We start from the raw sequence: 17615 nt of genomic DNA, 5'->3' as shown, positions 1-17615 counted from the left end.
GCTGATGATACTGAATTGTTCATGGTGGTTAAAACAAAAGAGGGATTGTGAAGAGTTCCTAAAGGATCTCCCCAAAGGTATTGTGATGGAGATGCCATCCCTCTACACCCTACATGATACCTAATGATGAATGGCTCTGTGTTAGTTTCTGAAGATGCTACTCTTCTCACTTTATATTATGGAGACCTGAGGGAACCTCAGTGGCTAGGAAGGGCCTTTTACCAACTACAGCATCTGCAACATCTGCAATTGTTGCTGGACTGGGAAAGCTTGGCCACAGTGATTCATGCATTGGTTACTTCAGAATTGGATTACTGCTGTGTGCTCTGTGTGGGGCTTCCCTTGTCCCTGATCCGGAAGCTGCAGTTAGTGCAGGTTGTTGCAGCATAATTGCTGGCAGGTGAGACCCAGTCAGCGAATAACATCTCTGCTCATAGATCTGCACTGGTTTCTGATTTGCTATTGGGACAAGTTCAAGGTGCTGCTATTATTCTCTAAAGCCCTTACTTGGGACCAGTTTACCTGCACGATCACCTTACCCCATATATGCCCACAACCACTTTGATCTGCAGAACTGGCACTGTTATAGGTGCCTTGTAATACTGTACTTGTTCCACATTAGTAAGACATTTTTCTTTTATGTAGGTGTGGCAGCACCTACATTCTGGAACTCCCTGCCTCTGGACATCAGGCAGGCCGCTTCACAGAGCTATTTTTTCAGTGCCTAAACATTTGTGTTTGAGAGAGGCATGTAGAATATTGATGTGTGTTTTAATCTGTTTTTAGATTATCATTAATGTTCATTATTTTTGAAATTGTTTTAATTCATGGTTTTAAAACTGATTTTACAGGTAATTTTATTTTCTTCTTTTTGTAAAGCACTTTGGTGTTGTTGTTTTTTACAATCAAGCAGGTGATGTTGATGATAGTAATATCATCTTTTAGGGAGCCTGTTGGCAGCTGGAATCCACAGCTGATACCAAGGAGTTCCAGAGATCCTGGAAATTGCCCTTAATGGATAAATTAACACAACAAATCCATTCTTCAAACAGTGGCCCACAAAGAGACAGTTTTGTCGAATGTTGGTTTCTGTTTATTTCACTGGCCACTCAGGGCTTGTCTCTTAAACACATTTCAGTTGTCTGCAAATTGTTTTGGTCAGATGTCCTGACTTCAACAGTCTCTGGTATGATGGAAGCAAGATAGTTTCTGATCATATTTGTTAGCCCATTGTACATTCCTTCCCCTACCCACCCTTCCTGTTTACTGCCTGGCTCACATTCTGTTTTCTGAAATAATAATAATAATAATAATAATAATAATAATAATAATAATAATAATAATATCATGGGTGGCAGGGTTGTGAAATACATTTGCCTGGGATAGTGGAGGCCTGCTGCTTATCAGAACAGAAAGTAGTGATATTGGATTAGACCAGATGGGTGATATTTGGCTGCCTCCATAGCTCATGCTTTCAGAAAGTCCCAGGTTCAGTCTCCTAAGCAAAAGGGTCACAGCTCTGATGGCTATCCATCAGAACAGATTGTGCTGAGTTGGGCACAACAAGCAGCAATGGTGAGGAGAGGGGTGGCGCTAGGTTGGAGTTCCTGGAAGGTACAGTGATGTACTAATGTTGTAACCTTGGTGGTGACCTGATCCATGGTGATGTCTACCACCAAGGGAAAGTGATGTCCCAAGGATGATGGAGATCCATAGGCTGGAGAAGATGGGAGGATAAGATCAGTTCAGGACCTTGGACAGTGACCAAGGTGCTGCTTTGGGACCATGGACAGCAGCCCTACAGTTGTGGCAGGAAGAGCATGCTGTCTCATCTGGGGCCCTAGAAAGCATGAGTCGGAATGGTTTACTGCTTGTCCCCTGCTTTCTAGACATTGGTCAGGTGGGCTTGCCACTTCCCTGCTGATTTCCCCTGGAAAACGCACTCTTCAGTGCTAAATCAGAGCAAACATCAACCTGGAGAAAACCCAATTGAGGTTTGCTCTGATTCAGCACTAAAGATTGGGTTTTCCTGGGAAATGTGGATAAGCCCTGGGTCTTGGATTGAGTCTGGGCTTTATAGTCCAGGCTTGGTATTCAAGACAATAGCCCTGTCCCCTAACTACATCTGTCCAGCTAGGAGGCTGGTGCCTTTTCTTGCAGTTGGGATTTCAGTGACAACAACTCTGGGAAAAGAAAAGAGCCCCTAAGTTTGACTTCTTGGCAGCCTTGAAAAAGTATCAAAGGTGTCCTTCTTGTCTGAATTTCTGGACCACTGGACCATGTCGGATTCTCAGGTGACTGGTTGCTTGATACACGAACTCCCTCCCATGGAGCTGCATCAGCAGCTCCAAGAAGAGGCAGAAGGAACATCTATAGTCAGATGTGACCGAACTCACCCAAGGAACAGATTAAGGTGCTATTTTTACACTGTTGCTGCGCCATGCATTTAAATCCCCGGGGTGGAAATTGAGTTTTGCGACTCAGCAGAGTGGGAATAGACGTGGTTTGGTGCCATCTGGGGGCGGTAGGTTGCGACCCCCCCAAGCAATTTATTCCTCTTGGCAAACACCTGGCTTTGGCAGGGAGGAAGAATAACTCTGCTGTTGCAGGTTTGCTCAAGGGAGGTTGTAGAAGGATATCTTGGAAGGGTTGCCATCAGTAGGCTGCTTCTGAAGTTGGCATCGTACATGCAGTGCTCCTCATTTCAATTTTCACACAGCACCTGGTACCTCCAGAGTTCTTGTACATTTTCCTCCTATCCTTACTGCTGACTGAACAAAAACCTGTCCTTTGTGCAAAACCCAAGCTGCTGGTCCTCATTGTTGTGTGGAATTTTGGAGAATGATTTCCAATGATCAGAAACATGTGAGGTCCTAGTCTGCGATCTGGTCACTGAACTCTGCACCAGCTTCAGTTTCTGAACCTTCTTGAAAGGCAGCCCCACATCTAATGCATAGCAGTAATCTAACCTCAAGCTTAGCAGAGTGCTTAGACAAGGTCTATGCAAAGACAGATTATCCACATTCAGATAGAGAAGCAATGATGGCCACCAACCTAGATGCTTTAAAAGAGGATTGGACAAATTCATGGAAGAGAAGGCTATCAGTGGCTACTAGCCATGATGGCTGTGCTCTGCCTCCAGAGTTGGAAGCAGTAATACTTCTGAATACTAGTTGCTGGAAAACAAAGGGGAAGGAGAGTACTGTGGTGCTTGGGTCCTGCTTGAAGGTTTCCTACAGGCATCTGGCTGGCCACTGTGAGGACAGGGTGCTAAACTAGCTGGGTCATTGGCCTGATCCAGCAGGCTCTGCTTATGTTCAGCAGGGCTACCAAAGAAAGCTGGCAGCAGACATTCCTTGCCAATGTAAGGAATCCAGGAGTATCGCCAAACTGTGAACCTGCTCCTTTCAGGGGAGTGTGACCTCAACCAGGACTGGCTTAACACCAGTCAGGGGATCTATCCAACAGTACAAAATACACTAGTAAATACAGAGTGTTTGTATTTGCTTCCAGTTGAGCCTCCTCTCATCATCTCTACCCGTTGGGCTAAGACAGGCACCTTTGGCAGCTTTAGATGCAGTTTTAAAGGGGTGGGTGGGAAGGAAAAATCCAGTTTCAGTTCTGCCAACCTAACCCCAGACAGCCTCTTAGTAGGAAGCTGCCAATCACCTTCCCTAAGGAGGGATCATGCCAGCAGATTGGATGCATTATGCACATCTGGCAGGACTGTGTGTCTCAGCCTCTGTTTTGTATTATGCACAGGGATCTTATTTATTTTATTATTTATTCTTAAAAAATATTTATATACCAACTGTATCAAAAATATAGCAGTTTACAACAGTATAAAACATAATGCCAGACAATAACATCATAAAGTGTGTTGTTTTTTTTTTAAAAAGTTAAAATCAAAAAGAGATTAAAAACAAACATCAGTAGAGCATAGTTCAGTCAGTAGAGCATAAGACTCTTAATCTCAGGATCATGCGTTTGAGCCCCATATTGGGTAAAAGATTCCTGCATTGCAGGAGATAGTCCCTTCCAACTTTACAGTTCTATGATTGTGAGGGATGTACTCTTAATTGCCTGCAAAGGCCTTGTGGAATAGAAAAGTTTTCAGCAGGCATTTTAAAGTTGGGACAGAAGGCACCTGCCCGAATCTCTAGTGGCAAAGTGTTCCACAGGAATGGGCTGATGACACTAAAGGCTCAATTTCTCATTGTTTGTCAAGCGAGCCCCATCAACTCGGGGAATGACCCAATATGCTCCTGGAGAGGATCTCAGTGAATATAATGGTTCAGGCAGTCCCTGAGGTATCCTGGACCCAAATTGTTCAGGGCTTTGTAAATCAATACAAGAACCTTGAACCTTCTCACTCAAGGGGGCAGAGGGTTCTGGAGGCAGGAGGCAGGTGCTGGAGTACCTGTTTTCTCTCCAGAGAAACACGTTCTTTCCTCTGCCCAGCCTCTGAGCTTTCGCCACCTGTTGCCCAGAAATTTCTAGCCCTATCTATGTAGCCATAAAGTCTGGAAACCTGCTTTAAAAAAATTAAAAGAAGGATGGCGGTATTTGTGCTGTACCAATTTCCGCTGTGCAAGTAGCCTCTCCTCTATTTGCGCCCAGGGCTAATTCCTTCTTGTGCCTGCGGGTTCTTTGGGAGGCATAGCTTTCACTGCCCCCACACCATCCTGCTCCCTCCCCTCACAGGTGCTGCCTGCAGCTGTTAAAATTCAGGACCCGCCAGTTGCTCCTTAGCTAAAACATCAGTAATGACTTCCACGCTTCATTATTCTCTTTATGGTTGTCTGGCTAGGCGGCCTGGCTCCCTGACTGAGATTTAAATACACAGTTAATCCATATTCTCCCTCTCTTCTGCTTTTAATTCTGATCCAGAAATCGAACTCTCTTGGAAGAGGATTACAGAAACCTTCTAGCCATCCCCATCCTTCGCCTTCTCCTCCTCCTGCTCCTGGTCTCCCCCCAGACTCCTCTAAACTCGCAGGCTCAGGACCTTTCTATCTATCTTAATTAGCAAGCTCAGGGTCAGAACTGCAGCGAAATTCGTGTGTGTCCTGGGCTTTAAGCGCTTTTCATCCAAATCCTCTCGCACCTTCTCTGCTCTCCTGTCATCTCCAAAGCTGTCTCTTCAAGGTCATCCCTGCACTTATGTCTCCAGTCAAGATGGCCTGGAGTTTCTCAGCTGGCAAAAGATCTTTGCTGGTCTGAATGTAAGAGAGCCTTGCAGGATCAGACCAAAGATCCATGGGAGTCCAGCTTCGCGCAGTGGCCAACCAGATGCTTCTTGGAAGCCTGTCACACCCTCCTGTGCCCAAGCGCACCAGTTTAGGAGCAAGAATGTCCTTTAATTCAGATCACCAATCCCCTTTTGCTTGGAACTCCCTGGAACTGAGTGGAACTTCGGCTCCTCTCAGATGAGTGCCATTGCCATTATAAGAGAACAAGGGGGCATTCATGGTGAGTTCCAGCACCTCTTGGATCAGGTCCATGGCCCATCTAGTCAGAGATCCTCTTCTCACAGTGGCCAACCAGATTCCTCTTCTGGGAAACTTGCTAGCAGGATTGAAGCACAAGAGTTCTCTCCCCTGCTGTGGTTTCTAGCAACTGGCATTCAGAAACATTGCTGCCGCCAGCTGTCTAACTGCTTATATTCTGCTGCCACCCTATAGATGCTGCTTTATCTGACCAACTTGGTCACAGCCTTGATAGCTTGGCCAAAGATGAGACGTGCTTCAAACAAATCTGTATCCTTATATTAACGGCTGAATACAGTATGTGTTTGCTTTCAATAACAGGGTTTGGGTACTTTGTATTTCATAGCATGTGCTAATGAAATATGAGTCTAATATGAGTCTAGTCTAATATGAGTCTAATATGAGTCTAGTCCTAATGCAGACCCTAATCCTGTCCTATCCCCTACTCCTCAGCACCCACACCAGCTACTCTTCTCCTTCGCTCTCCAATATCTAACTGCCACTTTCCCTCAAACACACCTGTTCTAACTGCCACGTTCCCAGTCAATCAGCACAGGACACACATCAGCGGTGGACTCATAATCTGGTGAACCGGGTTCGCTTCCCCGCTCCTCCACATGCAGCTGCTGGGTGACCTTGGGCTGCTCACACTTCTCTGAAGTCTCTCAGCCCCACTCACCTCACAGAGTGTTTGTTGTGGGGGAGGAAGGGAAAGGAGATTGTTAGATTCCTTTGAGACTCCTTAAGGGGAGTGAAAGGTGGGATATCAAGTCCAAACTCCTCCTTCTCCTCCTCCTCCTTCTTCCTAGCTAGATGACCCAAAAGTCCCAACAAGTTTCCAAGTGGACGCTGAAGATAGGCCTGTTCTCTGCCACACGAATGGAGTAGACTTCTGATGGGGCACTCCTGCTTTATTCTGCTTACACGGACTTCTATTGTTGTGCTAGGTTGACTGTTTTATTGCATTTTCTAAGTTTCAGGTGCAGGTATGCCTCAAAGTGTTTAGTACTGTTCTTGTATGCTATGTTTGCTGCCTTGCAACACTGCTCTCCTATAAAGTAGCATAAAAGTCCACTAAATAAATTAAATCATAGTGGCCTGCCCTTGCAGGGCTGCTGTAAGGATGGTGGAACTGATGTGCCAGCAAAACTATATGGGAAAGGGTTGCACAGATTCCTAATTTGGGCTTTTTCAGCTCTCCTCTCTGTTTGGGCCAGGCTGTTGCCACAGCCTCCCTGCCTTTTCGATGCCCTTCGCCTCTTGCTCATCCTTGTGTGTGGATTCTGCGTGCGTTCCCTGAGCCTCTCTGCTAAATATTTGATCTGACAGCAGATTGCTCTGGTCTGTGGGTTTAATGGTGCGTAGCCTGGCGCCTCGGTATTTACTGAAGGGACCGAGGCGAGGGAGAGGGGCGCCATCCTCAGCTTGCTGCATCTTGCCAGGCATAAAGGATGAACGTGGGGCTAGTACTCGGGAATTATCCTTCCCGTCTCCCCCGCCCTCCTTTTGCGAAAACTGCTTCAGCTTCCGCTACCCCGCCATCGCCGTCCGTGCGTTCAGCTGCGCTCGCTCCAGAGGAGAGCAATCTATCCCTGGGAAGAAAACCTTGAATCTTTAATTACTTGACTACTCAGACAGGAGAAATAAATCGCTAGCACTTGGCCTTGGTTCCCTGAGTTTCTGTGGCCTCCAACGTGAGGGGAGCAAAAGTTGACGAAAGTGGGACTCCCTGCCCTGGCAGCATCTGGGCTTCTTGCTTCTGGGAGAACTGGGTCCTCTCCTGCTCCTGCCGCAGCTCTCAGTGGAGGATGAAGAACTCAAGTTTGGAGGACTCGGTTTCTGCCAAACTCTTTATTGCTGACATCAGTACGGTACAGAAAGAGATTCAGAAGCAATGCAGGTGGTGTGGCTGTATAAGCCATGGGTAGGCAAACTAAGGCCCAGGGGCCAGATCCGGCCCAATCACCTTCTAAGTCTGGCCCACAGACGGTCTGGGAATCAGCATGTTTTTACATGAGTAGAATGTGTCCTTTTATTTAAAATGCATCTCTGGGTTATTTGTGGGGCATAGGAATTTGTCCCCCCCCCCCCGCCAAAAAAATATAGTCCAGCCCCCCACAAGGTCTGAGGGACAGTGGACCGGCCCCCTGCTGAAAAAGTTTGCTGACCCCTGGTCTAAGCTATTGATCCAAGAAGTGACATGTCCCTGTGGGTCCCCTTATGTGGGAATGGGGTGTGCACAATTTCAACATGGCAAGCAGGGCGTCCTTTAGGCTGGGCAGTCAAATGGGAACTGCTTCTGGAGGACTGGGCCTGAGCTGTCTTTCAGCTCCTGAATACCAAAACCCAATGAAGATCTCCAACAAAGCTGAATGAGAAAGATTCAGAACAGAGAGGACAGACTCCTTCTCACAGTGCTTAGTTAAAGTACAGAATTTGCAACCACAACCAGTAGGAGTGGCAATCAACTGGGATTGCTTTAAAAGAGGACTAGGTGGCAATATCTCCAGAGCTATCCACATCAATGCAGTTTGAGCCCTTCACCAAATTAGGCAAATTAGGCAAAGTCACACCCAATCCATGTTTCAGTCCACCATCTTGATTCAAAATGGCATCCGACACCCAAACATAGACAAAGACCATCTCCTTTGCCTTGGGAACCTTGTGCATCCAAACCAATAGAGAATGGATGGGCAGACAGACCGCTTTCCACAATCTATAGTAGATTAGACAAATGCATGGAGGACACCAGTGTCTCCTAGTTGCATTGGCTATGTAGTGCCTCTGAATCCCAAGTTGCTGGGAATCCCAAGTGGGGAGAGTGCTGCTCTTGTGCTCAGGACATCTGCTTAGCCCTTATACATATGGGCTTCCCAGAAGGGGTATCTCATTGCAAGGGGTTGGACTGTATGATCCCCAGGATACCCTTCCAGTTCTACAGTTCTATGATCTGGTTAACATCTGTGTGAATAGGATGCTGGGTGAGATGGACCTTTGGCCTGATCCAGCAGGGCTATTACAATGGTACCTTGGTTCTCAAACTTAATCCGTTCCAGAAGTCTGTTCGAAAACCAAAGCATTCCAAAACCCCATAGAAAGTAATCCAAAATGGATTAATCCGTTCCAGACTTTTAAAAACAACCCCTAAAACAGCAATTTAGCATGAATTTTACTATCTAACGAGACCATTGATCCATAAAATGAAAGCAATAAACAATGTACTGCAGTCACACAATCAATCAATCAATCAGTAGCTGAACTGGGTTCCACACAGTCACAAAAACAAAACAAAAAAAGCCGCAAAAACGCAAAATAAATAGCAAAAACAGACAGACCTCAGTGTAACACTCAAAACGGAAGTGTGGCACTCAGATCGGAAGCATAACACTCAAAATGGAGCACATTCCGCTTCCGAAAAAGGTTCGCAAACTGGAACACTTACTTTCGGTTTGCAGCGTTTGGGTTCCAAGTTGTTTGAGTACCAAGGCGTTTAAGAACCAAGGTACCACTGTACCTTCCTATGCTTCAGGCAGGCTGTTGGCCTGGCCTGTGAGTTTTCACAGTCCTCTTTGACCAAGAGCCGCACTGTGTAAGATTGCAAAGAGGTTCATTTCCCAAGATTACCTGCAGAGAAGGGAGTGAATTTCAGCAATGTAGCACCCCACAGATCCTTTGGGCTCCCTCCTGTCAGCCCCAGCCTGCATAGTCAGGTTGGTCCTGAGCATGAAGAGATTGAGGATGGCTGGACTAGGGCACACCTGGCACTCTTAGCGCCACCAGGATGAACCACAAGACAAGCCAGCTGTTCTTATGGGCAGTTGGTCTGTCATGTTGGATCTTCTCGTCAGGGAACCCTAGAATGTCTTCTGAAGAGCCACAGGGATCACCATAAGCCAGTTTGAAAAGCCACTGTAATCCAAAGAGCCCTGAGCCCTCCTAGGGCACCCTTTCCCCAACTTGGTGACCCACAGATGTTTGGGACCATAACTCCCATCAGCCCCAGTAAGCATGGCCATTTAGGTTATGACAGGCACTTCCCCTGGCCAACACGGCTGCGCTGGCTGAGGCTGGTGGGAATTGGAGTCCCAAACATTAGCCCAGCCCTGTGGAATGCTCTTCCAACAGACGATCAGCAGACACCTTCCGTATTAACCTTCAAACCTTTGCTGAAAACTTTATTATGCCACCAGGCATATGCAGACAATCAAGGTAAGCGCTTTCTGTAATAGTTAGCTGGTGATCTGTTTAAAACAACAATGTCATTTTTATTGTCTTAGTATAATTGTTGTAAACAGCTTTTATTTTTATTTTAATGAAATTGCAATATACAGGTATTCTAATAAATCAGTGAACAAGTGAAGGGCACCAGCTTGGGGAAAGCTGTTTCCAGGGTTTTGCCTTGTGCTTTGGATGGCTGTCAGATGAATGAATCTTTTGAACATTCACACATGTGCCAAGTTAGGTGGTTGAAGATTTGCATAGCTATCTGATGAGTAGTTCTCATCAGAAACTGGGGAGGAAATATTTGGAATGTCTTCTCTCCGACATTGTTTTCTGATCGCTCAGCAGAAAAAAGAAAATGTGTTTTTGCCAGCAGAAAGAGAGAGAGAGAAATATAACTGGGGAAAAGTCGCACTGTTTGCCTTTGCAGTGGCGTTTGCTTGCCAAAAGTATTTCTCAGCAGTTCGTGCCGTGAATTGTTTTGACGACGTGTGGCTGTGCATTTTATGATACTTACGTCTGTTTCTGTAAGCCAGACTTCGGCTGTGATCTGTAGCTGGAACGAAAGCGAGGCAGCCACTTGACTTCAGCCGTCTCATCTTCCTTCCATTTCTGTGCCAAGAACATACAAATTGTGGCATGGGGTGGGGGAGAGAAAACGCTGATTAATAAAAGACCGCTCTGTTTGCATGCTTCATTGTGACCCATGTGACTAATACAACACTTAACACAGCTCTTCTTTCGATCCTGCAGCAGAAACCACATTAACTCCAGATGATAGGGCTCTGCTTTTGAAAGTGCCAAAAAGGTCTCCAAGTGTCTTGAAAGCTACCCCCCCAATATAAACCACATTCATCTTCTAGTGCCCTGTGCGCTCAAAATCTATGCATTTATAATTGTATTGTAATACAAGAAGATATTTAGGACACAGGACATACCGTATTTTTTGCCCTATAGGATGCACTTTTTCCCCTCCAAAAATGAAGGGGAAATGTGTGTGCGTCCTATGGGGCGAATGCAGGCTTTCGCTGAAGCCTGGAGAACGAGAGGGGTCGGTGCGCACCGACCCCTCTCACTCTCCAGGCTTTGCGGACCTCTCCGCAAGCAGCGGGAGCGCTCTCGCTGCTTGCGGAGAGTTGCCTGCATGCCGAAGCCTGCGCGCGCTGAGCTCAGTGCGTCCAGGCTTCGCGGACCTCTCCGCAAGCAGCGGGAGCCAGCGCTGGGCTCCCACGGCTTGCAGAGAGCTGCCTGTTTGGGGACTGGGGTCGGGGGAAGCTCGGGCCTCCCCCGCCCCAGCCCCGCGCCTGGGGGGGGGAATAATTTTTTCCCCTTTATTTCCCCCCAAAAAAAACTATAGGGCGAAAAATACGGTATCCTAGTAATCAGGAGGGTTTATTATTATTATTATTATTATTATTATTATTATTATTTACTGTGTTTATATCCTACCTTTTCCCCAAGGAGCTCAAAGTAGGATACAGGGTTCTCCCCCTCATCCTTTAATCCCCACAACAACCCTGCGAGGCAGGTTAGGCTGAGAGGCAGTGACTGCTCCAAGGTCACCCAGAGAGCTTCATGATGATTGAGTGGGGATTTGAACCCTGGCCAGCCAGGTCCTAATCCGATGCTCTAACCACTACACCACACCACTGGTGGTTCTGACGAACCAGTGCATGAAGCTGCCTTTTACTGAATCAGATCGTTGACCCACTTAGCCCAGTATTTAAATCATTTCTGAAAGTTGTTAGTTCACATTGCATTTTGACACCTCTTAAGAACTTGCAACCAAATGTGCCATGACAGTTCCTGACATCAAGGAGCAGCCTTTCATCTGTGCTTGGATACACTTGGGCACCATGTTGGATTAAGATGGCAGACAAGATCTTTCAAAGCTGATTTCAAAACTGCACTGAACGTTTGGTTCCTTAGAACAATGCCAGGTGTGAGTCTGTAGAGTTGTCCAATAATGCAGTCTTCAGTGAATTAGGCAGGAAATTTTGTCCATCCCAGATCCTGGAGAAACAGTGATTGAACCTGAGACCTTCTACATACAAGACTTAGTTTCTACCCAGAATTGAGGTCCCTATTGTTACCTGTGTCAGGGTTAGTGCTGTGAGTATATCACTGTAGCCCTGTTACGTCCCACCCGCTTCTCCAGCTTTGGGAAGAACTGTTTTGGCTTTGGCTCATGGGAGTGGAAGTCCAAACCATCTGAGGGGCACCAGGTTAGCAAATACTGGTCTATTCTGTCTTAAGTGATCACTGAATTTCAGAGCCTTTGTTGGCTTGTGTGAGGCCTCTGGGCTTCTGTATGCATAGCCATTCCACATTTGTAGGAAACTGATCTTTGAGTGTGGCAGCCCCTACCCTTTAGAACCCCTTGCCTTTTGATATCAGGCAAACACCTCCACTGTATTATTTTTTGGCACCTGCAAAAAACATTTTTGTTTAGACAAACCTATCCAGGTAATGTAGAATGTTGATGCGTGTTTTAATTTGTTTCTTGTTTTTCCTCTTTTTGCAAACTGCCATGAGTGGTTTTTTTTTGTTTTTTTGTTTTTGCTTTTACAATCAAGTGGTGTATACATTTCCTGAACCAAATAAAATACGTTCATCCTGGAGTCAACCTGCTGCTTTCCTCTTGCAGGTGGGATATGAGAATGCTGGCACGGTGGAGTTTCTGGTGGACAAGCAAGGCAAGCATTACTTCATTGAGGTCAACTCCCGGCTACAAGTGGAGCACACAGTGACTGAAGAAATCACAGAGTAAGTGCCGCCCCCTGATGGGCTGATGCAAACAGGAGCCCAACATTCCGTCACACTCTGGAGTGACCAAGAGACCCAGAAGGCCAGGACGAGGCTGTGCCAGTAAGGAACGCACTGGAAGAATCAGGAAGAACTGGAATTAGGAGATGAGGTGCGGGGCTGAAAGTAGGGGGGAGAAAAAGAAGGGTCTGTCTTATCTGGAGAACCACCAAATCTCATTGGCCAGCATAGCCATTTGAGACTACAAATCCCACCAGCCCCAGCCAGCACGGTTATTTGATTCTGGGGCTGATGGGAATTGGACTGCAAAATATCTGGAGGGCACCAGGCTGGGGAATGGTGGCCTTGAGTCTCCTTCACAAAGTAGTATGAGCTGACTATGCATTATCCTCCACCCCTCCATATTGGTTTCCCCCTCTTTAGAAATTGCTGCAGGTTTGCTGCTTTGCCTGGGGGAGAGGGCCAGAGGGAGAGGGTGTTTGTTGCCGCTGCAGTTTTCCCCCAGTGTCGGCTGCCAAAACAGTTACAGCCCAACCTGGATGGCCCTGCAAATATTAGCATGTTTTTACAGTCTTGTCATGCCGTGCTTGGTAATAAATGTTAGGTCGTTATTGCTGTCATTATCAATTAGGCACGTATTGGGAAATCCAGGGGGCCTGAGTAGCGGTTTGTTTCCAGCGGAGTTAATGGTGCAGCGGATTCTTGACAACGCCGGACACGTACAACAAATGTGAAATATGGCTCTGGTTATTAGTGGGATGAAGCGCCTGGGTTGATTCAGGTGGATTTGGATAGCTTTGATCGTGAGAGCTGCGAAACGGTCCAAGGATTCTCGTGTTTCCAGAGACAGGGAGAGCATCCTGCTGGCGGCAGGATGCACAGATGAAGAAGATTGGAGGTCAAGGGCTCAGGCAATTTGGCTCATCCAAATGAGCCAGATATCTAAAGAGGCCCCCATACAGGGCCGGCTCTATAATGAGACAAGGTGAGGTAGGTGCTTCAGCGGCAGAATGGGAGGGGTGGCAGATTTGGCTCAGGGTCCTAGTTTGCTTATCTTGATGGAGAGGCAGTCTGGCACTCCAAAAGCAGTCGCTAAACAACCCCACGCCTGATTTCCCTGGCTCCTTTTGCCTAGTGGTAGATCTAGCTCTGCTTCCTACAACCTCTTGCTCCCGGTGCAGGGTGTGTGGAGCTGCTGGTGTGTTCTCCTGAACTTCAAATAAACCGAGCATGTGCTGTAGGACACTCTTGGCTTTTCTTCCTTCTCCCTGCCATGTGCTTGTGCAAATGGCATTCTTGTGCAATGTTTCTGGGTGGCACAAAATAGTGCCTTGCTCTGGCTGGCTGCTGCCAGGGCTAGGGGAAGCCAGATGGGCAACGTGGAATTACAGCAGAGGCTGCTGGATATGCACATGTCTTGGTGGCTGAGTGCAGGCTCCACCATTGCCCTCACGCCCCACCCAGTCCTATGGCTCAAGCAGCGTCGGTGAGGGTTCATGGGACATAAAATCCTGTTATTTTGTTTGTTTTGTAGGAGGGATACATGGTGGTGGGAGGAGCCATTTTTTGGTTCGCCTCAGGCAGCAAATGTCTTGGACACAGGTTTCCTTGCGGATGGGAAGGGGTTCCTTGCCGCTCCCCATGGCAACTAAAAGTCGGATAAATCGTACCCCAGCGAGGTAGAGAAAGATTGAAAAGCTAGGCAAATTGAGAAATCAAGCATGTTTATAAAATCCATTGAGATTGCAGAATTACACTTTCTTTGACGCAGAATTTAGACAATCTCTCACTGAATTTTAGGGGTGTGACTTGGATACCACGTGGGCCCAAGTATAGGATGTAATCTGGAGTACTTGCCAAAACGAAAGCCAACAGACACTCTCCAGCATTAAGGCTTTTTGGATTTTCAAGGAGTCACTCCCAATATCTGAGTGGTGGGGAGGGTCCCAAGAAGTGGGACTAATAATAATAATAATAATAATAATAATAATAATTTTTATTTATACCCCGCCCTCCCCAGCCAAGATCGGGCTCAGGGCAGCTGAGCATTTGCCATTATTCTAACTGAGCGGAATTCCTGAGTGGGATAATCATAATATTCTTATTATAATTTATTATTTATATGCCACCCATCTGACTGGGTTTCCGCAGCCACTCTGGGAGGCCCCCAACAAAAATACTAAAAACACAATACAACATCACAGCTGGTTTAATGCATCTCCCCCCCAACCCCCCTGAATCAGTGCACTCTAGTTTCACTTTGTGTCTTTGAAGTCTGCTCTTGGGACTATCATGCCTAACAGATATAAGACTTGATTCATCTATGCTACTTGTTGCTGGCAACAGGAAACCTCGGGCGGGGCCAGGAGCAGTCCTTTGACCGTGCATGCCAGTTAGATGTGTGTTATGCATACCTATTGTTCTGTATATCCAAGTACCTTGGTGTTGGGGCAAATGCATTTTATAAAATAAATAATTGCATTTTTACATTATGATGATGGCAGGAATAGGGATAGGGCAGCATCTTTTCTCTGCTGGAGTTCTTATCCAAAGGATAGCTCAGAGTGTGGTGCTGATAATGCCAAGGTTGCAGGTTCAATCCCTGTATGGGACAGCTTCGTATTCAGGTTGGACCAGATGATCCTCAGGGTCTCCTTCCAACTCTATGATCTCTGATTCTGCATCTCAGCAATCCAGATTCTGCACTGAGAAAAGGCAGGTTCTGTGGCCAGTATAAATGGTGCAAATTGAACACCTTGCATTATTCCTGGTTTTGGAAGTCAAATAGGACAGAGCTGAGGAAAGTAGGGGAGCATCACCCCCAGTCACTGGGAAACCGTATTCCCATCCAGCCCCAGAAATATCACCAGGCGTAACCCACCCGCTTTCAAGGGCATCTTCTTGGCAATGAGGACTAGAAGCTTAAAAGCGTAAGCTTGAGTTTCTCAAGGAGCTAAATCGTGTGCTTGATTGCACATTCTATAGCTATAGGTGTGCACAACTGCGCAAGGCCCTTCTGGAAAGCAGCCAGCCTTCAAATCCCACCTGTGAGGTTTTCCCATTGAGCAGGGACATCCAGTTGCCTCTATTGTGGGGCTAGGTGTGAATTGGGTGTGCTTGCAAGCAGAAGGGGCAGAATCTCTGACAATGGTCACTTAGGCCTTTTCTTGCTCGTTCTGTGGAGCAAGTGCTGCTTCGCATTCTGGTCCTGTGCAGAGCTTGGCGTGAGAGTCTCAGGTGGGGGTGGGCAAGAAGATTTAATTATGAAATGATAAATTGCTTTCCCTTTGTGGACCAACTGTGATGTTCAAAACATATGCTGGGTTCCTTATATGCTGCCTGCCCTCATTTGCTGAGGGGATTCATTGGCAACAAGTGTCTGCAGATCTCTCCTCTGTATACCTTGGCGTGGATCTAGGAGGGATTGAGATACCATGACCCAGGGACCTTGTAGTGTGTGCGTCTGAGGGCCAGGATGATGTCCAGGCTACTTCCTCATGGGCGGGCAAGGACTCTATTCTGGGACCTCCATGGGCAAAGGAATACAGGCCCACACTGGACAAAGTACTTTGACTCGGATTTTGGTTTCTAGTAAAACCATTAATGCTCAAATCAGTATGCTACATAAGCAAGGCATGGGCCACTGGACCGGCAGGTGCATGGCTAGCAAACTAAGATCTTAATCCAGTGGTTGAAGCACACCCTGGACTCCCAAGATTGCGGGAAGGGTGTTTCCAACTACCCCAACCCTGCCTTTGGGTACCCTGTAAGAATCTGCTGCAGGAGAGGGACTGTAAGCAACATGGGAGGGGTGTTTCTAGGACCAAGGTGAAATGGATCCAGCAGTGCTCGTCTTTTTTAAAAAAAATGTTTTTATTAAAGATTTTCTTGAATTACAAAAGTACATACAGTGTCTGTTTATCGTTCATAGAATCTTTTCTACAGATCTGTTATATCCGATGTGAGACACTAATATTATAGACAGTATAAGGTTGGGGAAGAAGCAAGGGAGTGAGAAGAGGGTTAGTAAATTTGCATTCTTTTACATAATGTATGTGCAAGGGTTTTGTGTCAGTACCACGTGAGTAGGTTCTCTTTCAGTTCATTTATTTGTTTTCACTGGTGGTGAGAGAGGTTGGGGGGGGGGCCAGGGCTAACTTCAGTTGGCTGCAGTGAACTTTGTGTGTGTGGGGGGGGGTGTTGTTAGGTCAAGTTAGCCATATCAATCTGTATGCTGTATGTTGGTTTTTTTGTCTTGTTTTGTTTTTTTATTTTTGTCTCATTGGGCTGTGTATGTAATGGAGGGGAGCCACACTGGGATCAAGGTGTCCTCTTTTGTTTGTCCCTATGCTAGTTTCAATTTGTTGGTTAGCTGTTCTAGTAGGGCTGTTTCCCATATGGTTTGCTACCAATGGTCCATGTTCACTCCTGACAGGTCCCTCCAGTGTCTAGTTATGATGTTCCTGGGTGCTGAGAGTAGGCAGCTTATGAGTGTTCTTTGTCCCCCATAGACAGGCAAACAAACAATAATTGCCCCCCCAACAAAAATACATACATCCCCAAAATTAATGACCAAGAAAAAAAGAAAGAATAATATTAGTACCCCATGTGGCTTCCCTCATCCAATACTCATCATCCCTTAAACTTTAAATTCTTATTTACATTGCATCTTATACATCTCATCTTTAATGTTCTGAATGTATTAGTTTTTCCTAGGTCAACTTTACAAACTTAATCTAAACATAACAACATGTTTTCCTTAGACCAGCGTTTACTCATATACTCTTCAAAGCTTATGAGGGTTCTTATGTTGATGTCATAGCAGGATCCCTTGGAGCTGTCCAAGGTCCTGTATCCTCCTCTTTGCTTGTGACTCAGCACAGCCAGCTTCTCCGGTGAACATCCAGCAACCACAGAACTGTATTGGAGAGTGGCTTGTTCTAATGATATGCCCAACGCCTTTGTTCATAGGCTGAAGACCCACCTCTTTACCCAGGACTTTGACACGAGAGAAAAAGGAGAGGGAGGGAGAGGATCCACCCTATTCTAATTTGTTTCAAACTGTTTTTAATATTGTATTTTTAAATTGCTGTGGCCTGCCCTGGGACCTTACGGTGAAGGGCAAGTCATAAATCAGTG

General features: G+C 46.4%; 1 protein-coding gene across 7 annotated transcripts in view; it reads left to right on the top strand.

The window, feature by feature from the left end:
* Nucleotides 1-17615, top strand: part of PC (pyruvate carboxylase) — a 250399-nt gene that overhangs the window by 83139 nt on the left and 149645 nt on the right. For all 7 annotated transcript variants that reach the window (XM_081892242.1, XM_081892239.1, XM_081892241.1 and 4 more), the window contains one exon: nucleotides 12358-12476. In XM_081892242.1, the coding sequence (XP_081748368.1) occupies nucleotides 12358-12476 (119 nt within the window). The remainder of the gene's footprint in view (nucleotides 1-12357; nucleotides 12477-17615) is intronic.

Source organism: Podarcis melisellensis (genome assembly GCF_964234715.1).
Source record: "Podarcis melisellensis genome assembly, chromosome: 16".
Classification (NCBI taxonomy): Eukaryota; Metazoa; Chordata; class Lepidosauria; order Squamata; family Lacertidae; genus Podarcis; species Podarcis melisellensis.
Note: the sequence above shows the minus strand (reverse complement) of the source record. Positions and strands in the feature narration are given on the sequence as shown.